Source organism: Numida meleagris, chromosome 2, assembly GCF_002078875.1.
Source record: "Numida meleagris isolate 19003 breed g44 Domestic line chromosome 2, NumMel1.0, whole genome shotgun sequence".
Classification (NCBI taxonomy): domain Eukaryota; kingdom Metazoa; phylum Chordata; class Aves; order Galliformes; family Numididae; genus Numida; species Numida meleagris.
In genome coordinates this window covers 28,869,312-28,892,736 of record NC_034410.1, presented here as the reverse complement: position 1 = coordinate 28,892,736, position 23,425 = coordinate 28,869,312, and the positions used below count along the sequence as shown (strand labels likewise).

Here is a 23,425-nt window from a genome sequence, read left to right as displayed (position 1 = left end):
TATGCAGTTACGCTCACTGGGAAGACTGTGACAAAGCAGGAGTTGAGATAAAGGGGAAATAACATAAGAAATATCAGTCCCATATGGGCTTATAGCTTTTCAGCTACAGCACTAGGCACTTGAGAAAATGTACGTGGTCATACAAGACCTGATTTGCTGGAAGATGAGAATCTGCTATAGTATGCAACTGACCTTTGACCAAATGTTTGGTTTTTGTTTTCATAATCATCTTGGTTATGAAAATGAATCTGATTTATTGGTGTTCTACAGTACTGTCCTTCATAAAGATTACCTTTTCTTTAATTGCAGGTGCCTCCTTTGATCCAGAAAACCTATTCAGATCCTGACCATTGTCGCGTTGCAGCAACAATTGATGACAGTGTGAGTCTGACACTGATAAATAAACGAGGCACTTAGAAGCAGGTGTTTAAGGCGCTTAAATTTCTTTTAAAAATAATAAGTTTCCTTCTCAGATTAACTTCTTTTCTAGTACTAAGATGGTTTGCTTGACAGTGCATTAAAGTTCAGATGATAGTGTTGTGGTGTTTTGGATATTTATTTATTTAAGATTTGCTTGAAGTTTTTTTTCTATTTTCCTTCTATTTATTTCTGTTCAAAGAAAGTATGATACCAGACTATCAGTGTAATTTCAATTGCCTTTTTATAAGGACTGATTTCTGAGATAACATTTCAGGAAGCCTTCATCTAGTGTATCATAAGCAGTGTTTACCACGTTTTTTAGACAGAGGAAAAAAAAAAGCTCGTATAGTCCCGAGTAATAAACTTTCAGTATGTGGATACCACAAATGAATTAAGTAGTAATATTAAGAAACTTGACAGTGAAGTTGAAATTGTCCTAACGTATGGGATTTTGATGTTGTTTTGTTTGAAATGTTGATCGTATACATTGAAACAAAACAACAAAGAAACAAAAGGACAGAAATGCCATAAGATTATCAGTGATTATATGGAATTTATCACGGTCATAAGTCTGCACCTGTTTTGCTTTTCACATTTTGGGTTTTTGAACACATCAAAGCATTCCTGTTTGTCTTCTTGTGCAAAAATGCAATGATGGCTTGGTAGACGTATTTTTACTCAAATAACAGACTTGAGCCCTTCTGGCTTTTCATTTTCCTTCATTGTTTTTCATTCTATCAGACTGTGTCTGTAGATTTGTAATTACAAACATACATCTTCTAACACTCTTGAGGCTATTTTTGCACGAGCAAGACTAAATCATATAGTTCAAATATATGAGCAGCTTCTTTGCAAATATTTCATTGATCTTCTGTAAAGTGAATAGAAGCCACAATTCTTGGTAGCTTCTAAGATAATTTTGGCTTGCCATTCTATGAAGTATTAATAATGAATTTAATATTTAGGCAACAACTCAGTAAAAAAATTCATTTGTTGTATTTGAGGTAAATAACTATGTTCTCTTGTGTAATACAACTGTAACTCCAAGTGCTTTTATGCAATAGCTTAACAATATATAGGCTTAAATTTCAGCTTATGCCAAAAAGCAGGCCATGAGAAGCTAATCTTATTTCAACAGGAAAAAGAAAAAAAGGTGAAAAATGAATGCTCTTACTAGAATTTAGTAAACTCTTCCTCAAATTTAATACTTTAAAAAGAAGTTAAATGTTGACAGTTACTGCAAATGTACTCTACTCATTACTAAAAACAATTTCATGTATTTTAGGATTTCCATAGCTATAAGCCAATCAGTGTGACATCTTGTAACAAAATAAAATTATGACACTTTTGTTAATCTACACTGACAAAACCACTCAAATTGAAACAATAATAATAATAATTAAAAAAATTCAATGCAGTCAAGGCTGTTGTTTTTCAGTGATTCTGAATTTGTCTACCAAAGAAAAAGCAAAGGCACAAGTTCTCTCCAGTTCACGCATACTTGTATTAACTTTGGTCAACTTGAATACAATAACCATTTCTTTTTTTTCCTTCCGTTAAAAAAGGGTGTAAGACTATTTTATCCTTATTTTTTAATCTTTCTTTGCTGTTGGTGATGTTATGGAAGATTTATGGAAGATCTCATATTATAATAAATAACAGGTCGAAGTGTTTCTGACCCTGTTGTGTTTATACAGAAGCGTTTGGCCCATGAACTGTACTTGTTGTGAACTGAAATATGTTTATTGATTCTGTTTTTACTCACTTGATCAGGTGGATGACAATATTCCACTTCGAGTAATGCTCCTTCTTATGGATGAAGTCTTTGATTTAAAGGAAAGAAATCAATGGTTAAGAAGAAATATAAAGAATCTGCTTCAACAGCTTATTAGAGCAACGTATGGTGACACAATAAATAGGTACTGCTTTTCTTATGTAGACCTACTGTGGGAGTGAAGTTAAGTAGATTGACTAGAAAGCCTTTTTGACATTGCTAAATTGGTACATGCTTTCCCCTTGAAAGAGAATGAAGAAACCAAGTGCAAATATGATGTAAAAGGCGATAAATGGAATGTTGCTGATAGACAAATTCTTGTACTACTTTTGTGTTAGAGAACATATGCTTTCACGTAGCCAGAAGGGTTCATGCTTTTGTGAACATAACTTAATACTGGTGTTATACATGCTTTTTGACCTATGTTTGACATTATATTTTTTACTGTTAATACTATTCTTTCTGCCCTATTTCTGGTTTCATCTCTTTAGTGTTACAAATGATACACTAGCACTATTGAATTAAGTGAATTATACTTGTAATTAGTTGCTTTATTGTCAATTTGGCATAGTACTGTGGATCAGAAACTTGATTTATGCCAGGTGAAAAGTAGCTTGCTATTACTGTTCCAGGAATTTTCTGACTGTACTTCTTAACCTTCATGAGTATATTTATAATTTTTTCATCATCAGTGTTTCAGATATAGGTGGTTCTTGTGGTATAGTGATGCTGCCATGTGATAGGAATAGCACTGGGTCCTTTTCAAATTATTCTTAGTGGCCTGATGAGAACTGTCTTGAAACTTGTGCTTCCAAAAACATGTTGCCATATTGAATAGCTCTGTGAACACTGCTACTGTTTTCAAATTGTAGTATAACTAGCTGAGTTTGTTTACAGCAGATTCTTAAGGTTGAATGGCTTTCTTTTTTTTAAGTGGTGGGCCAATGTGTATATTGTTTCCATAAATATAACGGATTTGAACATTGAGCCATGTGTGTTAGTGAATTAAAGTCATGATAATGTCAACTTTATGATTAGTCAGTATCATGCTCAAGATTACAAGGTAACCTCAAAAATATGTACATAAGTTTTAAGCAGGTTCTTTGCTTACAGAAACAGAATTTGAACAGTGCTTAATGGAGAGGAGAGCTGTGCAAGCACAACATTGATATCATGTTGAAAGGAGATGTAATGTCATTTTTCCAACCTGCTTGGTCATCATACATTTACTCAAGCAGGAAAAATACTTGAGCTTCAGCAGCGGTCAGAGAGTGATAAGAGACTGTAAATTTTTATCTTGAGAATCACTGTTTGTTTCCATAATGTGCTGTGGATAGCATTGGAGAACTGAGTTGCACTTTGCACTAGAGTGCTCTTTAAAATGGTTTACTTATTTTTTTCTTTTCCTCTGCTGAAACAACAAAATAAGAGACTTGTTGCTTTGATTTTAGGAAAATAGTTGATCATGTTGACTGGATGACATCTCCTGAACAAGTTGCAGATGCTGTTAAACGTTTCAGGTATATCTTTCGTGATACATGTTAAATGCAGAGTACTTGTCAATCGATGTCTAATACATGTACATCTTTCCTGTTCTTTCTATGTGAGGAAATTATTTCTGTATATAAATCCAGTTTGACCAGGCCCAGCTCTTTCGTTGTTTTAAGTGAGAGAAAGTATTTGTCAGATAAAGAAAAATATTTTTTGGGTTTTCTCCTCATCCTTAAAAGGTTCTTTTTTTACTGGTCCTGAAGAGCTGTGGTATTTGGAATTCATCATGTTACTGGATGAAGTGTCTTGTTTACCTTGATGAAGGTTGTTGAATACCAGTTGTTATTATTAAAAACCCAAGCTCCATGCTTGTACATTTTCTACACAAGGTCAAACAGTTGCACTGAATTCTGAGTTTGAAATTGTCAGACCCTCTTTAGAAAAATCTGTGTCGCCATTCTCTTTCCTAAAATGCTTAATGGCTTCAGCAATATTTGTTGAACAAAACACCCCCCTACAACTTTTTTTTTCTTTGCGTGGAAGGAAAGATACAAAGTAGAGTAACCTATTAGCCAAAGGGTAATACTTTAGAGATATTTGCTGTTCTTTAATAAAATGAGTTAAGAACATGCGTGTCTTACTCAGAAAAAGAATGTGTCATTCACTGAGTGAAAAATAGCTTTTCACACTCAGGTTTGTCTTTTGCATGGGGCATTACAATAGACTGAAGTGTCTTCATCTCACCTCTGGCTTATTAATAGTTTAACCTCCATCAAAGTTCTGCTGAAACAATTAATAGATCAAAGTCTGTCAGTGACAATAAAGACTGATGCGATATGTGATATTTGGATGATTTTGCTGTGTATTATAAAATTTTTCTTTCCACTGATTCCATGCTAAGTAGCGCGAAGCAAGCGTGAATAGATTTAGTGTATCACAGATCTTACTTCTGATTATTCCATTTTACGCTTTCTTTTCTCTTCTCTAATAATCAAAGTATGTGCTAGGTTCTGTTCAAATTACTTTTGTGTATTTATCTTATGAGATAATTTGGAGAGATTAAAAATAACCTTCCATTTGATTAAAATTTTAATGTATTTTGACAGATTTGCTTTTGTTGCAGAGATGCTTTTTGGCCCAATGGCATTTTAGCAGAGGCTGTTCCACGGAGAGACAAAGCTATTAGAATGAGAACAAGAGTAGCAGGGAAGACCAAATTACTGGAGATAATGCCAGGTAAGGGGAAATTGAGATTGAAGTTAAACAATCCTTACTAGATATATTGGTGCTGGAGTTAATGTTATCATTCTTGTTGATTTGTTGGAATAGTGAAAAGAAATGCTGACTGCTGAACTGTATTCAAATAAAAATCGTTTTAATTATTAAAGCACTGAAAATTTTCACATGCGGTGACCTTTGCAACTTTAGTTCTTAGAACCAATCCTGTATTTAGTTTCACTAGAAGATTTAAATTTAGTACATGGAATTCAAATATTCCAGTACAGCATGAGGCCCCACCTGGAGTACCGCATCCAGGTCTGGGGCCCCCTTGCACAAGGAAGATGTGGAGCTGTTAGAGCAGGTCCAGAGGAGTGAGGAGCTGGACTTGTTCAGCCTGGAAGAAGATGCTGCTCTGGAAAGACCTCATTGTGACCTTCAAGTATGTAAAAAGAGCTTCTAAAAAAAAAGACCGAATTTGTACGTGGTCTGATAGTGATATGGCAAGGGGGCACCATTTAAAATTCAAAGAAGGGAGTGTTAGACAAGACATAGGGAGGGAATTATTTTCTCAGAGGATGGCAAGGCACTGGCACAGGCTGCCCAGAGAAGTTGTGGATGCCCCTGGAAGAATTCAAGGCCAAGTTGGATGCAGCCCAGGACAGTCTGATCCTAGTGAGTGGCAACTCTGTCCATGGCAGAGGGTTGGAAACAGGTGATCTTTTAAGGTCCCTTCCAACCTAAGCCATTCTACGATTCTATATACAGTGTAGAGCGGGTGTAATTTTCAGAGATCATTTCTACTCTGAGAGAACATTTAGCTTAATCATACTATATATAATAGAGGCACTGTTACTTCAAATTTCAAGCTACATAATTTTTGAAAGAAAGTCTGGACAAATTACTTGACAGACTTAATATTTGATGTGTTATTAACTGAGGTGTAGAATTAAATTTAACTTTCCATGTAATTTTCATGTTTGTAGATGAATTGAAGCACATCATAGGTGCTGAGACAACACGAAAAGGTATTCTTCGGGTCTTTGAGATGTTCCAACATACTCAACTGAATAAGAGAATGGTATACGTCTTTTTGGAGAGATTTCTAGAAACCTTATTTCCACAAAATAAGTTCCATGAGCTCTTCAACAAACTGCATTCACGGTCAAAGCAGATGCAGAGGTATAAACAGAGACTACATTCTACTCAAGCGCCTTCCTTGCAGAAAAGGTGACACTTTAAACCTATTAAGCTGGTGTACGTTTGTCCAGGACTAATTACTTGGGCAGATTCTCTGGGGCTTCAAACTCACATGCTGTTATTTATGCACCAGTCTTTTAGTGTCACATAGTAGATTATTAATGCATCTGTAAGACCTGTGGATCTGCTCATCTTCACTTGTAATTCAACCACTACCAGAAGGGTTCGTGTGTCTTAAATGATTTGGTGCGTCTTCATGCAACATTGAGAAGAAAACTGGCCCACTATATAAGAATGCTGATTTCTTCCGTTCCTGAGGCGATGTTTGCCAGCAATGAAAAGTGCCAGACCGAGTGAAGAATAACAACTATGGTGATACGGTGGAGGAAAAGAATGCTTTGGCACTGGGAGATAGTGCAATGTGTGAGAATCAGGTGGAATTTTTCTATATTATGTCTGTTGAGGCTCTGTAGGGCTTATTTAACATTCCTGTAAAGGCTGAGCTAACATGAAAAGTAATCTCTGGAACAGCAGATTCATAGAGGAGGGGAGAAATAGTTGAACCCCCATTGTAAAAGTATATTTATTGAAGTAAAGTTGAGGTAATGTGATTTTTATGCCACACAAACTTCACCTTTTATGTTTTGAAAAATAAACTAACATTAGATCTGTTGGGGGTTTTAGAAAAGATGCAGTAGAAATAAAACCTTTATTCTGATTATTCTGTAGCTCTAAGGGCCATTATCTGCTCTTATAGCACCTTGCATACATTTTGCATGTAACTTCAGTGAAGAAAGGGGCATCATATTTATGTTCAATTGGTGTATTTGAACATATGTCAAGATCATAGTTGCAGAAGGAAGGGGGTACGTGTTTCAAAGAGCACAGACATCGTACTAGGAGATGAGGAAATTGCACTAAGAGACAATTCTCACACAACTCCCCACTGAAATCTGACACTTTTTGGGGGTGCAAAAGACTATGTCCTACCTAATTGAAAGATTCCTTTACCTTTGAGCGTGTAAGCTTCATGGGAAAAAAAAAGTTAGAATTAGTTGGTTCCTTACAGATAAAAGATTTCATTAGTCATATGCAGACATTTGGGAATTCCTGAACGCATCTTAGTGTATATATGAAAATAAAAAGGAGATAAAATTACAATATTTTTTTAAATAATTTTTTTATTTTTTGCATAGTGTAAAATTTTAATAGAAATTTGACATCAAGGCCCCGCATCCATCTGTTCAGTTCCATCAAATAATTTATGTCCAATTAAGAATAAAATGACAAACAAATAATTCTTTTTGGCCACAGCATACCTCAGTTTGTGTTTTCTTTTTCATAGTCCCCTACTGTTTATGAGCACTACTATCTGAGTGAATAGAAAGTAATTTTCTGGAGTCCATATTTTTTTCAGAATGCTAAACACAGGATAAGATACAACTATTGATCAAGGATCCTTACAGCAATTTGTGTTTAAATGGGAACAAATGATCCTTTTATGTGAGAGAGGAACACAGACCTTTTATTAAAGCGTTCTAAGAGAAGATTGGGGGCTCTCAGAGGACCTAGTTAATTTGACTGAAGCATCTATATAAATCATTTTTTCTTATGGACTCTATTCACGCAATGTAGCCTTTTATCATACTACTTAATGATGATCATATTGTACTGTTAACGTTTCCATACAGTATGCATGGACTCAAGTGCACTTGTTTTTTTCTTTATTGCAGAATTACATACTGTACGTTAAATCCCTTTCTTTTATAATTACTAGGAAGACAAGTTGGAAAATATGTAACAACCCTTCCCCCTTCTTCTCTGCAGATTTTGTAGAAGTGTGATTAAGTGCTGTTGAATTTAGCAAAATTCTTGAGTTCCTGTGTGGAGTAGTCAGCATAGCCAGCTACTATTGTTTACATGCCTGTATCTTCCTCTGATGTCAGCATACACTCGAGCATACCTGACATCTAACAGATATTGTTTTTGGTGATATAGTAGTTACATCATTGATACTACCAAACCTAATGTATGTCTTTTTAAATCACTGAATTTGTTATGCAGTATGAAAATGGGAAGTTGAAATGCTGTTTTGTCAAATCTGTGGAACCTCTATCTATCTGCAGGTACCATGAAAAAATTCAAGAGAATAGTGATTGTGGGCAAATTGGGATTTTCTTAATTATCTGGTACATTTCTGTACAAAAATAAAATAATATCTCTAGGAATGTGAACTGAACATAATGCACCGTGTTCATTAGTCATTTTACTTAATGGAATTTATTGCATATATATACTTATACACACACTTACATATGGGTGTGCATATGTATATATGTATTAAAGTTTTGCCTTCTGTATTTAGTTACAGAATGTGGCTTCCTAATTCAGTTGTGCCTGTTGGCTGGCAAGAGTGATCAGAAATTAATACTTTTGGTTTAAAAGTTTGTATGTATCTTTACAATGGTTTTCCTTTTGTCAATTCAGAATACCTGCCCTGTCAACCATGCAGCCTGGTATCCTATAAAGTCTCCAAAACTGAATGTTAATATACAGCACTTAAGTGTCTGGGTGTATCTTCTGGCCTTTGGGTGCTGTGACTGGCCGCTGAAGATTGTGCCATTGTCAACAAATGCACTTGTTTTAGCCTTAATTATTTTTAAGAGAAAATGAGCAATTGAATTTTTCATTTAGTTCATCCTCAAGCTTGTGCTGCTGGTGTTTGCTAGAACTAAACAGTAAATTTTAAGTGCTACCAGAATGTGTACCAAAATAAAAATATATGAATTCCACAATCTAAATTTTAATTCTGTGCAATATTTTCATTTAATGCATGTGTATTTGAATAACTGTAAAATAAATGAATTTTTAATGTTTTAAAGTCTAGGTTAAAAATGTCTTCTCAGCTGAACAATTTTGCATTCTGTTGTTGCATTAGTTTATTTAAGGACTTGTTTTAAAAGTCTTATTTGTTACTCCGCTGTTAATTCCCTTGTTCTTAATGGTCCTTGCTCGTGGGAGCATAGCTCATATGTTATGAGGGAAAAATCTAAAGAGCTCATCTCATGAATATAGCCGTTATGAATTACTTGTGCATATCATTGTACAGTAAGTGTCAGCTGTGTGCCTAATTGTTTCGTTGATGCTTTCTCCTTCCCTTTCCCCATCCTCTCGTTTCCGTAGCAAAGAATGAACGTGAGACAGACTGCCAGGGTCACTTCTACTGGATGGCAGAGGACTCTGATTTTTTTTTTTTTTTGGAGTTTGCATTTATGTTCTGTTCAATAGAAAGGTAAAAAAAAAAAAAAAAAAACACTAATAAAGTATTAACAGGATTATTATGAGTCTCTAACATTTATTTTTAAAATAACTTTCTCACTAGCAGGAGGTATGAATGTTTCTGTGGTCTGGAAAAAAAAGTGCTAAAGATGAATATTGGTGTTAAGTGCTGCTTTAAAAAAACAAAAAAGAAAAAATCACTCCTTGATTTTTAAATGCTTTGTAAACTAGTTTTGCTTTTAACAAATGATATCACTACAATGATTTTCAGTGTTTTCATTGTTCTATACTCTAAAAAGATATATGCAGAAACTGTATGATTGTATGCTGTGTGCCTCTTTTTATTGTTTTTTTTTACTATTTCACTTTTTTCCCGAGTTCATTTCACAGCAGCTGGATCTGCCATGGGAGCACAATTGTTAGCCTTCATATATTTATTCCAGCTGTTTCACATTCATCAAAAAGATGTCCTGAGCTACAGAGATGTTAGTTCTTTGACCCAGGGGTGACGTGTTTACTGTTTTCACCAACTTGCACACTTCTGCTACAGGTTATAGATGCATCAGGAATTTCATTACTAACTCCAAAGTCTTATTTGTTGAGGCTGCTATCCTAGAATAATTTCATGGCAGGAAATTGACTCCATTATAATTTCTTTTTAATGAATTCTTACTAGTTACCTGTCTTTTATCAAATGAGGTTTGTATGTGCCTGTGGCTTATTTAACTATCTGTTTAACAGTCTACCACATTATCTGGTTTAAACTTTTTGAGGTTTAGTGAATGTGTGAGGGTTACTGAAGTTTTTCTAATGTTCAGTAATCAGCATCATTCTACATGTGATTTATTTAACTGCAAATTTCATGTTCTATCTATTGGATTAAACAAGTTTACTTTTGTAAAGGATTTCAAAAGAAAGCTTTCTTTTCATGAACAATTTGATACATCTATGCCTACGCAGTTCCCCCGCCACTCATACAGTAGATCTCAAATAACTTTCCCATGCTGTGGTTCTTTAGATTACTATGGCATGTTGGGGTTCGGGTACGGAAAATGTGCATTTGTCAGTTAAATTATTTGATATCTAGTTAGAAAGGGCTAACTGGAATTCTTAGTTGACATTTCATAATTGAACTGGTACCTAAGTTAATTCTAACATCAGGTTTAAGTACAGAACTAGACTACATTTATTAGCAATCAAGAGCTATTTAATGGGAGTAATGAGTATAGCTTTTTTAAAATGGTCTTTTTCTTAGCAATTTAAAAGCAAGTTCCAAGTAATCTTTTGAGTCGTCGTATTCTATATTTTCTCAGCTTGAAGTCTAGAAATGTGCGTGTTCTGAATTAAATCAAGAGATACAGAATTTTCAAGTAGCAACTACTGGAATCTTAAGTAAGAGCTTCTGGTGAAATTGTGGGAATTGAGAACACCTGTTCATTGAGAACAAGCAGAATATTGTTGTGTGAGTGATCCAATTATTACCTATACAAAATAGCCAGAAATTGAAAGAAACTTTGTTGTTGTTGTTTCTTTAACCAGTACTAGGTAGGTGCAAAACTTCCTTTGTACAAGGGACCTCACATTAGCAAGCTACGGGTTTCTTACTTTTCAATTAGAAAGTGAAGTTCAACTTTATGAAAGACAACGTTTTCTGTCTTGTTTTCCAGGATTTCATACAATATATTGCTTGAAAGTCTTCAGAAATATAAATTATAAGTTAGCTTCACATCTTACCCACGCAATTTTGGTTTTCTATGCTGATTTAAATTACTGGATTTATTATTTTTTTTTTTTGCATTATTTTGCAAACAAGGCATGCTTAAACCTAACGTAAAAATAGGAGAGATATTTTGGAGGAAAAAAGAATGGGAGCTTAATTCAGCATTCTATTGTCTTGGGTAATCATCAGTGCAATGTGAAACTAGAATGTCATTTAGCACCAGGCAAAGGAAACATCAGCCCAGATTCTCCTATATTTCACATACATTTTAGAATAACAACAAAACTAAAAAACTGAGGTCGTGTTGTTTTTTTTTAATATAGGTTCTAAGTGTTGCTGAGGCTTCCAGTCAACAAGTGTTAAATGTTTTTTAAATGCATTATATTATTGGCAGAACAGGAGATAAATATAGCTTGCAGAGCTTGGATTTCATTGACTAGGGACCTTTAGGATCAAGGTACAGGCTGGTACTTGTACTGGAAAAAAAACGTACTGAAGTCCCCGAGCAATTAAAATTGGTTCTACATAGTAACATCTGCGCTAACCATTTCAATTGTTCTGGATGGGATGAAGTTCAGCAAGACCAAATGCCAGGTCCTGCGCTTTTGCCACAGCAACCCCAGGCAACGCTACATGCGTGGGGCAGAGTGACTGGAAGACTGTGTGGAAGAAATGGAGCTGGACGTGTCAGTCATTGGTCAGTTAAACATGAGCCAGCAGTGTGCTCAGGTAGCCAAGAGAGCCAATGGCATCCTGTCTTGTATCGGAAATAGTGCAGCCAGCAGGAGCAGGGAGGTGATAGTCCCCCTGAACTCAGCTCTGCTGAGGCCACACCTCAAGTACTGTGTTCAGTTTTGGGCTCCTCACTACCAGAAAGACAAAGCCCTGGAGTGTGTCCAGAGAAGGGCAACAAAGCTGGTGAGGGGTCTGGAGCACAAGTCTGATGAAGAGTGGCTGAGGGAGCTGGGATTGTTGAGTCTGGAGAAGACAGGAGGCTCAGGGGAGGCCGTATAGCTCTCTACAACTACCTGAAGGGAGGCTGTAGTGAGCTGGGGGTCAGCATCTTCTCCCACGTAACTAGTGATAGGATGAGAGGGAATAGCCTCAAGTTGTACCAGAGGAAGTTCAGGTTGGATATTAGGATAAATTTCTTCTCTGAAAAAGTGGTCACGTGCTGGAATGGGCTGCCCAGGGAGATGGTTGAGTCACATCCCTGGAGGTGTTAAAGAAATGCTTAGATGTTGTACTGAGGGACATGGTTTAGTTGGGAAATACTGGTGGTAGGTGGATGGTTGGACTAGATGATCTTGGAGGTCTTTTCCAACCTTGGTGATACTATGAATCCATCCTATTTTTAATCCTCTCCATAAATACCCTCTGCAGGAATGCATTCTATAGAAGATGTTTTCTTGAACTGTTGGAAGCAGTGATATTCAGTAGATGGCTCTGTATAGACAGTCTTTCAACTGATAGTTTTGGGGATTAGTAAAATTTATGGTTGGTGCTATATAGCATATTACGTAGTCTTTTCGACTAGTTCAGTAAATTACTAAAGTAAGAATACGTAAATAGAATGACTTGAGCAGCCATTCGATATTGCTAAGAATTCTGTTGTGACAGAGAGTATTCTGTGATCCAAAAATCAGAATCCATCACATGGAAATTGTAGCAACATATGACAACTATAACTGGTTTACATGTACTTGAGTGCAGATGTATACTGGACAGGAAAGCATTTTTCAAAACTTGTATCAAAAAACTTTTTCTGTGCTGCCAATGTTGATTGGGCACTGGTTGGAATGTTTCAATATTTACTAGCTAGTTAGAGTAAACATTAACATTTTAAAATGTTAACATATAATTCACTACGATTGGTAGAATTCATACGTAAAACTGTTCTCAACAATTCTTATAATTTTATTTCTCATAATCAAAGGCAGAATTTGAAGGAATCGTTATGGGCAGTTAGCAAAGATGACTGACTGATGCTCTGTCTGACTAGGATGTTTGTAACCTGAAGTTTTTGGAATGTGTTGTGTTCTTGTCTCCATTGCACTTAACAATGATTTGAGAGCTCTAGGTAGTAAGTGATGCTGTGACGCAAACAGAACCTGCTAAATCATAGGTTTTTACTGCAGTTAGGTGGGGTTTTGTTGTGTTTTTTTTTTTTTTAAATTAAAAAGAAAGCTAAAATATCACAGCAAATAAAACTATACCCAATGTGTGGATAGAACATTAGTTTCATCATTGTACGCACTTCTTTGCTTGCAGCCTACAGTACGAGAGAGGAATGATTTAGTTATTTGTTTTTAATGATCCACTGACTTTTACCACGAAAAGTTAAAATCCAAGTTGCTTGCTGTAAAAACAACATTCAGCAATTCTATTATTTTGTTGAGAGTTGCTTGCTATAAAAGTTCAGGATCTGTCCTGGGTCCTGCTACTCCTGAAATAATGCTAACTACGCATCTCCATAGCCTGATGCTTGAGCATGAAAAATCAATGTTTTGCTCTTGTATGAAAAATAATGAAAGTAAAATACATAGTGGCAAATTTTGGCAGATTCTTCTTGTCATTGTAGTCATTAGAGAAGGCAGACACAGCTGCATTTAGAACACATACAAATTAAGTCGTTAAGAAATCCACATTTAAGTGCTATTTTGCACAGCGATAGCAAACCTTGATGTGGCAAAAAAAAAAAAAAAAAGACTGGCATGCATGATGTTTTTTTCAGTGACACTGAGTATTCAGAAACTCAGAAAATTCTCCATGAAGTTGCCCTTGGAAAATAGACCATGAAAACGCCTTTAAGATTAAGTGGTGTCGTGGATCCATCCATTTCTCCAGTATCATTGGGTTAGCTGTAAAGACAGAGAGCTTGTGTCTCTCAGGAAGGTGTGAGCAAAGTGTTAGGTGGTGTGTGAACTGCGGATGTTTGAAGGGTGAAAATAAGCTGCAAGCTGTGTTTCACAGAGTCATAGAATTGCTCAGGTTGGAAAAGACCTTCAAGATCATCAAGTCCAACTGCAACCTAACCACACTACCCTAACCTAACAACCCACTGCTAAATCATGTCCCTGAGCACCACATCCAAATGGTTTTTAAACAAATTCAGGGATGGTGACTCAACCACCTCCCTGGGGAGCCTGTTCCAGTGCTTAACAACTGTAATCATCATACACTGAGGTATGGAATGAAATGTTGGCTAACAGAACTAATAGAAGCTGGTAACAAAATGCCAATGCAAATGCTAAGTTAGTTGGATTACTGTCTTTGAAGCTAATTTGATGATGTATGCTTTTTGCTCCTGTGTGGTATCTGTTCTTCTCCAAGTTGAGAAGGAAATTGCATTTAAGACTCTTACTTCTGTGCCTGCATGTTTTGGGCATGGAATAATTTAATTTAAAATAAACTTATTTTCTACAAACAGTTCTGCATGCAAGAAAAATTCCATTCTTAATATCCATCTTTTAGGTAATCTTAATTCACAAGACCTAAGATTGAAATGTTGCAAGTATAATTACCTGAAATTTGCAACGTATGCTTAGTGTAGCCTTTTTTTTTTTTTTTTAAGAACAGTTGCCCAGATAAGCTGTGGATGCCCCATCCCTGAAGGCATTCAAGACCAAGTTAGATGGGGCCTAGGGCAGCCTGATCCTAGTGAGTGGCAGCCCTGCCCATGGCAGGGAGTTGCAAATAGATGGTTTTTAAGGTCCCTTCAACCCAAGCCATTCTGTGACTCTACGATATGATTAGAATGTGCTCTTTTTCAGATACATGGTTTATATTTAACCTTTCGGGTCGGTTTCTTACAAGCACAACGGCAATAGCATTCTTCTGAAAGCAAATTTATTTTGGAAGAGATTGCATACTGCAGGGTAGGGGCTTTTGTTGATAAGGTACGTGTGATAAGGTACCCAGGGACAGGCAGTGAAGTACTGAGAGCAGTGAGGAAGAACTGGGAGAGAGGAACTGAATATCCAAACGCATTCCTCTCTCCTCCTTCCCCCAGAAAAATATTTAAGAAAAACTGGGGAGAGAGTAACAAAGAAGCCAGGCCAGAATCTTTTATCTACACCCTCCCATCTGTCCTCTCCAGTCCCTGCAGAAAGTTATGGTTTATGACTTCAAAACTCAAAGAGCAAATCTATTGGCTTGGTTTTGCTGCTGATGCTTCAAAAGAAGAGTTGGTGGTAAGAGATGAAAACAAATAGCTCAGAAATATTTAGGAATTTTGATTCCAAACCTGATGACAGTGAGTTCCAGAACTCTGTTCTCATTTAATCTAATCCTGAACCACATCCCTGGACTACATTCCTCTCTCTTTACAAAGTGTTTTATGTGCTTTATTTTCTATGGATGTGATGGGCCAGCAGTGCTGAGGATCTGTTTGGTGTAAGGAAGGTGATTGTGTCAGTCTGAGCAGTGCACATGGTGGCGTAGCTGCAGTAACGGGAAACTGACATGCAGCAGGTGTGCAGGGAATAAGCAAAAAACATTTTATTATGATAATGATCATGAAACTGAAGGCCAGAGAATGTGAACTATTTCTAAGGCCCCTGATGTTTTTATCCAGTGGTCTCATGGTACATGCTTGCCATCATCTGGTCAGCCATGGGGACTGTAGGAGCAAAGATGTTATTGCAACACTTCTATATTTTAGAGTCCCAAAATTTCGTGTTATCATGTAAAAACACTTCAGAAGGAGTGGAAGGAATAGCTTGAAGGATTTTCAACTGAAGCAAAAGGGATCTGTGCATCACGGCATGTTTGGGGTTGTGTGGGGGTGGTTAATGACTAGGTTTGAGGTGGCAGAGTTGAGTGTGGGATGGTGCTGAATATTTGTTGGAAGCCAAGAGTGGTACTTGAGTGAGTGGTGTATCCTTATGTTGCTGATGGGAAGCAGCAGGGACATCATTTTTTCTGACAATTCCAGTGGTTTGGGGGATTTCTTTGCAAGTTGCTCTGTGGTCACAAACCCTAACTAACAGGCCCGTGAATCCCTTTGTTTCAAAGGGGACTTCTTTGAAATTATTGTGGCTGAGGCATGCAGGGAGCTTGTCCCAGCTGTAGCAGGTGGACCTGGCACATCTCCATAGCATTGCTGTCCCAGAAGGGTTTGCCGTGCTGGGGACCTCCTTGACACCTGAACCAGGTCAGAGAATGGTGGTTTGTCTGCAGGCCCAGTGCCATTTCAGAGGTCCTGTGGGAAGGCAATGCTGAGAGATTTTACCCCCACTATATATACCTGGGCTATTAGGTTCTACTTCTAAATATATACCAATCTACCATTCTATCTAAAGTCCGATATATGACATTTATCTTTTTTATCTTGAGCCTTTGACTTTTCACCTTATGCAAAGATTTAGTAATGACTCCTTAGGGAAAGACAGCTGGCAGATTTTACCCTTAGTTTTTCAGCTCTGCAGTATTTGGACACTTCTACCCTCTTGCAAAAAAGAAAAAAAAAAAAAGCCCTTCTAGCTACAGGTGTTTTTCTTTTTCTGTACGGGGATTCTGGAAGGTCACAGAAGCATGAAATCCATCCTAATTCAGCTTAGCTGCTAATCACATATAGAGAAAGGAAAGTGTGACTGAGCACTGAGTAAATGTCAGTTGGCACCTGTTTTCACAATCTCAATTTGTTTTTCTTCTCACAGCATATTACACCTCCTAATTTAATTTGTGGCTGGCCTTTCCTCCTCCCAGCTGTCTGGGGCCACACCGCATACGTTCCAGCTGCTGTTAGCGGGGCTTAGCAGGGCTGAGGACTGAGCCGAGCAAATTGCCAGGCCCGGAGATGAGTGGATCTCAGTGGTCTTGCTGCCTCATCTCTCTTACGGGCTGGTAATTTGATTCTCGGGACCTGAAATGGTGTATGCGTATTTCAAATTCCTTTAAAAAGTCTTTCCCATCCTAACTATGTTGTTTAGGGATTAAAACAGACTTTCGGTAACAGAGTGGCCCATTCAGCAGCTTTACAATAATTACAATGCTAATGTTGATTTAAGTTAGTTTTTTGAGCAAATCGTTTCTAATGGTATTTGCAGCAGAGCAGGGTGCCTGGCAGCCGCGCTGGGAGCGCATCACATGCCAGTGCTTCCTTCTCTTTCCCTCCCATGTGCAGGCATACAAAAACCACTGGGTTTGGAGAAATTCAACTTCCCCACCCCTGTGCCCCAGAAAAGTTTAAGGCAGTCCCCAAGTGACGTCCAGAGAAGTAGCAAATTTAATTTCTTGGACTTCAGGCTATGATAGCTTAATCCTTCCTCCCTGTAAGAGCTATCTTCAAAAATAAGATGCATGGCTGTCTGGCGCAGTTAACAGGCAGACGGGAAGATGATGAATTTGCAAGATACAGAAGCAAGTGTTATCTCTAGTGCTCCCTCAGCGAGGATTTGGGCGTTCCAGGTCAAGAAAGAAGAAAATTGCCCAGCTCAGTTCTCCCTAAACAAATGTTTCATTTCTTCTGTCAGCTCTGTGAATTTCTAGAAGTGACAAATTTGGTATGTGGTGGTGTGTATTGTGAAATAGGCTGTTAATTTGTTCCACAGAAGCTAATCTAAATTACCAGCTCTGAGTACCACAGGAACCTGTTAGCTTGGAGTCTTTCCATCCCTCCAAGATCACTGTTCAGCATCACTATTGCTAGTTCACTATTATTATTGCAAGTAAATGATGCCTCTTATCAAGCTGTTGCAGTTTTATTTTGGAGAAAGCCCTGTACAGTAGCATATTCCCTGTATTAAATTATGTTGTTTAACTTTCCATACTTTCCATGAGCTGATCCAGAGAGTGAATATTAGCAGTTGTCTGAGTAATAAATCAGACTGAAAACACGTTTCTGTCAATGGATCCTGAACAGAGGAGATTTTATTTATTTACTTTTGTGTACATGAGTTCATGGGAAAACATTTTCATAGAAAAACATTAAATTCAAAAGCAATTCTGGGCAGCGTACTCTGTAGTTGCTGATAGTGCCGGGCTCAGGATCTTGTAAGTGGGGAAGGCAAATTCTAGGCTGGAAGGTGTGGCTGAGCTGTCAGTCCTGCCAGGTCATGGTAGCTGTAGGAAAGGCAAGCTCTAGAAACCCTTTTGCCACTCCCAACGCAATTGCCTTGTTGGCAGTACTAATGACTCAATGTCCTAATTATGTGCAGTAAGTTGTTCACTCTTGCTCTTAATATATTTCTTGATTTTGTCTGTCTGTAAAAGCTCCTGTTGGGCTGGAGAGCCCGTACATATTAAAGCATTCCCCTCATACTGCATGTTCTCTGTGTACATGGGGCTGATATTTGAGGAGAAACAGACATTTAGTCTTCAGATTTTGATTTGTTGTTGGTCTCTGCTTACATATGACGACTAAAGAGGAATTTTTAGAAAATTCAGTCCTGTCACAGCCAGTTACTGCTCCAAGTTTGAACCTTAGTTCACGTCAAGGCTATCATCATAGAGGTTATTGTAGCTCGCTTTTCCCACTCCCTTTGACAAGTGCAATCTTATCTCTTCAGAGTGCTGTCACAAAGATCGTATTTTTAACTTAGGCCATTATCATTCTTCTGCTCTCATGCCATAGCTGCTTTCACAGTGCATCGTTTTTATAGTCCCCCAAACCTGTTGAAACATTAACTGTGGCAGGAAAAATGATGGCGTAACAAAGTCTGCAAGGCCACCTTTGCCAGATTATCCTTTTATTAAAATGAACCACATGCTCACTTTGATTTGCAGGAGACTTTTTCAAGGATTTCTCCCAGCCCTACTTCTTTGTACTCCTCTTAGCTCTACTTTTCTATATACAGCACATGTTTCCCCCACCAGGGTCTGAGGTGCTGGTACAGGGTGGCTGCTGCTGCTAGTAAGAGCCCTGGTGCTGCCCTCCTGTCCACCTCAGTGCAGCACATCCCTCTGCTACCTGACAAGGCTCTTTTGCTGACATCTGCTTCATGTGTAGTGAAGTATTTGACATTTGACAATGTCACAATAGTGAAATCAGAACCTTCTCAGTTCTAAATTGCCATATGCTCCTTTTCCTATTTCCTAGTCTTGCAGGTATGCCACAGTAGAACTATTAGGTTTATAATTTCTTTGTTTGCCTGTATTTACTTATATTCTGTGCTGATTTCCACTATTCTGAGTAAAAAATGTGCTCATGATAGGGCTATCTTGAAAGATTCTCAGCTAACTCAGAAAGTGAAAGGTTTGCATAAAACGTTGGAGCAAATATTGGAGCTGCTGGCAGCCTTCCTTCTTCCTTGTCTCGCCTTTGTGTTCATTTCAGCCCTTCCATAAAACCCCATCCCTTCAGAAAGTTATTGCTAGGCTGTTACAGTAAATAGTTATCGTACTTGCCAGTGTGTTGGTGACAACAGGAATGTCAGTAGAACTCTAGCATGGGAGGATTCATTTGTGAAGGCAGCTGAATTTCTCTTCCGTTTTGTCTTAGAAAGGATGCTGATATTGTCACACTGAAACAGAATAAAAACCAGTTTGGAAAGAAAGTAAACGCTGGGGAAATGCACTTGCTTGATTAGCACTGTTGAGAGAGTTCATGCCTCCAATGAACTCTTATTTTACTAAGTGTAAAACCAAAACAAGACAAAAAGCAAACAGCCCAAGGATTAAGACATTTGGTTTAAAAGTAGAACCACTTAAAAATAGGCCTTCTCTCTTCCCTTCAATAAAAGAAGTTGCTGTCCTTAGTATTTCACCCCCATCACATCTTGAAAATTGATGACGGGTAACTCCAAACACAGTTTGTCATGAGGAGCAGGGCATCCTCTTCCTGTGCGAGAAGCAGAGGAAGAGAAATTCAGTGGAATGTTTCTCTTGAGAGGAGCCAAACTCCTTCAGTCAAGAGAAGCAAGGAAGTTTCACGGCTGAAAGTGCAGCAAGATTCTGTACAGAAGAAAATAGACATTTATTCTTTCAGTTCTGAATAATTTCCCCAAATAAATCAATGAAATGAGACTTGCAAAAGAATTGCCTCTCTGTTGCAGAATGTTCCTACTACACAGACACTGCAGTGTCTCTATGATTTTTTTTTTCTGCCTGAGATGAACAACTCCTGCACTGTGTTTCTTAAATCATTCACGTGCAGTTCTGCTGCCCACCCCAGTGCAGTGGGGGTCAATGCAGCAGAACTTTTCAGAGCAGTGAAGTTATCCCAGGTCTCTGCTGAAGCGAGCGGCTGGGGCAGCCATGGGCAGCTGTTGCCCGCTGCCCAGCCTGATGGCAGCCCGGAGCCCCACGTCTGTGTGTTGGGGCTGCTGTCTTGCCTTGACTGTCAGTGCCCTCCTGGATGGATTTTCCTGCATGCCTGAGAGTTACAGTCTGTGTTCAAGGTCTTTTGATGGCTGCAGCTGATAGTTGCTGTTTGTTCAAGCAATTTTTGTTAAAGGCACTCTGCAAAAGCCAGTTAGAGACACACTGTTGTTCTTCATGTTTCATAAAAAGGTGTTTTTGTGCTTCAGTGACCTTCAGACTAGACTACGGTTGATTTTACACATTAATTCATTTATTACTTTCATGAATTAGTAAATTCTTATTTTAACGTGTTCCTTCATGTCTCCATCTTCCCCCATGCTTGTTATTTCCCTCCCCTCCCTTTTAGCCTCATTATCCATCCTGGTAATTCAACATTTGTTATACCTGTGGGGAGGGGTAATGATTAAACACACAAAAGCATGGATGAGGGAGACAAGGCTGTTTCTCAAGCAGATCTGTAGCTGCAGGTACTGAATCTCCTTCCATCGACGGCTGTAGGAGACTGAAGAAGAACCCTTCCTGTGGGAAAAGTTTTCTGCTCACTCATGCTATCGAACATATGGCTGGCCCCCTAACTGTGGGGCTGAAATACTTGCAGTGCCATTTCTTCACCCGCGTGGTTTCTGCTTATGTTCAGGGCAAAATTAAGCAACTTAGTTTGGACGGGCTTCATTTCAGATTGGATGTTAGGAAAAATTTATTCTTGGAGCGGTGACGCATTGGAACAGGCTGCCTGGGGAGGTGGTGGAGTCAGTGCCCCTAGAGGTCAGAAAACATGTAGATGTGGAAGTTTGGGGCATGGGTTAATGGGCATGGTGGTGATAACTAGTTGATCTTACTGGTCTTCTCCAACCTTAATGATTCTATTACCAAATCTTCTGCCTCTTAAAAGGAAGTTTGCCATCTCAAGCATTCATGGCTGCCCATCCTAACTTAGAGGCACTCACACGTGGGTATCCCTAGAAGAGCTGCTTTTCCAGAACCATCTTCACATTGCTTTTATCTACCAGCTCTGGAAGCACTACCACAGAGTATAAGAGAGGTAAGAAATGTGTGGCAGTGGTTGCTGGCTGTTTTGTACCTGCCCTTGTAATGGGCAAACTGTCAGGCAAATGAAATGTTCAGATCACTGCATTTTTCCCAGTGCTCATCGCAAAATCAGGGAGTTCAGGTAATTGGTAATGTTCAGATTTCTTTAGACAGAAACCTGTTCTCTCTGTGTTTGATAAAAATGCTATTAATATCTTCAAGTGCACTTATTAATAACTTAATATTTTATGTAAAGAGCCTTTTAAATAAGTAGTACTTCAACTAATGGATACTTTGCAGTTACTGGAAAGAGGTCCAAGACTTTCCAGTCGCATCTTTGCCTAATCTAAAACCTTTGGAATATATTAAATAATACTATTTTTCACATCAGAAACACACATACAATGTGTTCCCCCAAAATAAGCTTGTGGAATGTCTTGATATATGTGTGTTTGACTTATCATACATATCTCATTTTATAGATGAAATACTTTTTGGTAAATTTTGTATGGTTGTTCACTTTGGTGTATTCAGTCTCCTTCACAGTGATGCTCTTCTGAATCTCCATGCCTTAGACTTACAAGAATATCACCAAGGAGTGATATTTTCACAAAACTTGGAAAGAAATGTACACTGCGACCATATGCTATATGGCAGGCTTTACTCTTCCTTCTTGCTACTTTTCAAAGGGCTGGACTGGGGTTGGGTCTGCTGCAGGCAGTGCCCTGAGCAGAAGTACAAAAGTGAGAATCCATTCTCAGGTTTAGAAACATTTCTGTGGTTGGGCTATATCAGTCAGGCTGTATTTGTCGCTGGGGATGCACAGAAACCTGGAAGAAAGTTTTCACCACTTTTTCCCCCGTTGCCCATGATGTGGTGCTTTTCCAATAGCCAGGAGCAGCACAGCTTCTGTCCCATGTCAACACACTGCACTTGTTATTGGCGTTGATCCTCATCAGGTACCTTGTTAGTTGAATGATTCTAAAGAAAATGTTACCTTATTTGCTTTAAGTTTCTAAGTGATGTAATCTAAATGTAAGAGAAGAATTTTTTTTGCTCTTTTGGAAAGCTTAGCACAGTAATAGTGTCCCCAAACATTTCCCTTCGCAGAGGTATGTCTGCAGAGCTTTCTGGCTATACAGGACATATTGTACTTACTGTGAGGGAGGGGTTCTAGCAGCAACCATATCAAACCTCAGCAGAGGGCATTTCCTGACAAGTTGACGACTGACTGGTTTTAATGACCCTCAGCTTTTCTCTGGGCCATTAACTCTCCTCGGTAGTTATTAATGCTCAGGAAATGTCCTGGGTCTCAGCGTTCAGTGCTTAAAGACAAGACAGTCTCTTGCAGATATTTTTCCTACAAAGCATCCAAAACACACATTCAACTATTTTTTTTTTCCTGTCCAGATGTTCTAGTATTTTCCATTCTCTTGGAGAGATCTTCTCTTATCTCAGTGATTTATTTTGGATTTATGTGGAGATGGGTGATTGCTGCTGCTACATGTCGGCAGGAGACTGAAGGTTTCCACACCATTTGGTCTCGGGACCTTCACTCTCTCTTCTTTAAGCTAACTGCACTTCTGAGTGCAACATAATGATGGCTGTGCTTTGGCACACAGACTTTTTGGCCTCATTCTTGCTTTCCATCCATTACAGTTACTGTGCTGTACCAATGCCCAGTGCTCCTTACAGACAACAGAGAGGCTGATGCTCTAACAGACACCAGCACACACAATTAACCCAGTATTTCCAGAACCAGGCAATGAAAACTTTTCTGATTCAGCAGCCACAGCATGACTTGAGTAGCTGATGCTTCAAAGAACCAAAGATATTTTTAGTTTACTTTAGTATGTTCTTACTTCCTTTAGAATATGACCATGGAATTGTGTTACTGCCAGTCCAGTAGGGATCACAGGCTTTGCTATGGTAAATCTCCCGTTCACTTCGCTGAGGTTTTTTCCTCAGAGCAGTGCGTGTGGGATAAGACCCCGTACAAGAAATAGTTCTTTGTCATCAGTCGTGAGACT

The 23,425-nt window shown here is 38.3% G+C and overlaps 1 protein-coding gene across 3 annotated transcripts in view; it reads left to right on the top strand.

Annotated features, from left to right (window-relative positions):
- Positions 1–9,416, top strand: part of SNX13 (sorting nexin 13) — a 66,614-nt gene extending 57,198 nt beyond the window's left edge. For 2 of the 3 annotated variants that reach the window (XM_021386926.1, XM_021386927.1), the window contains 5 exons: positions 310–381; positions 2,194–2,339; positions 3,646–3,714; positions 4,809–4,921; positions 5,890–9,416. In XM_021386926.1, coding sequence (XP_021242601.1) covers positions 310–381; positions 2,194–2,339; positions 3,646–3,714; positions 4,809–4,921; positions 5,890–6,137 — 648 coding nt within the window. In that variant the 3' untranslated portion in view covers positions 6,138–9,416. Of the gene's footprint in view, positions 1–309; positions 382–2,193; positions 2,340–3,645; positions 3,715–4,791; positions 4,922–5,889 lie in introns of all 3 variants that reach the window. The other variant, XR_002435137.1, reaches the window with a different exon arrangement.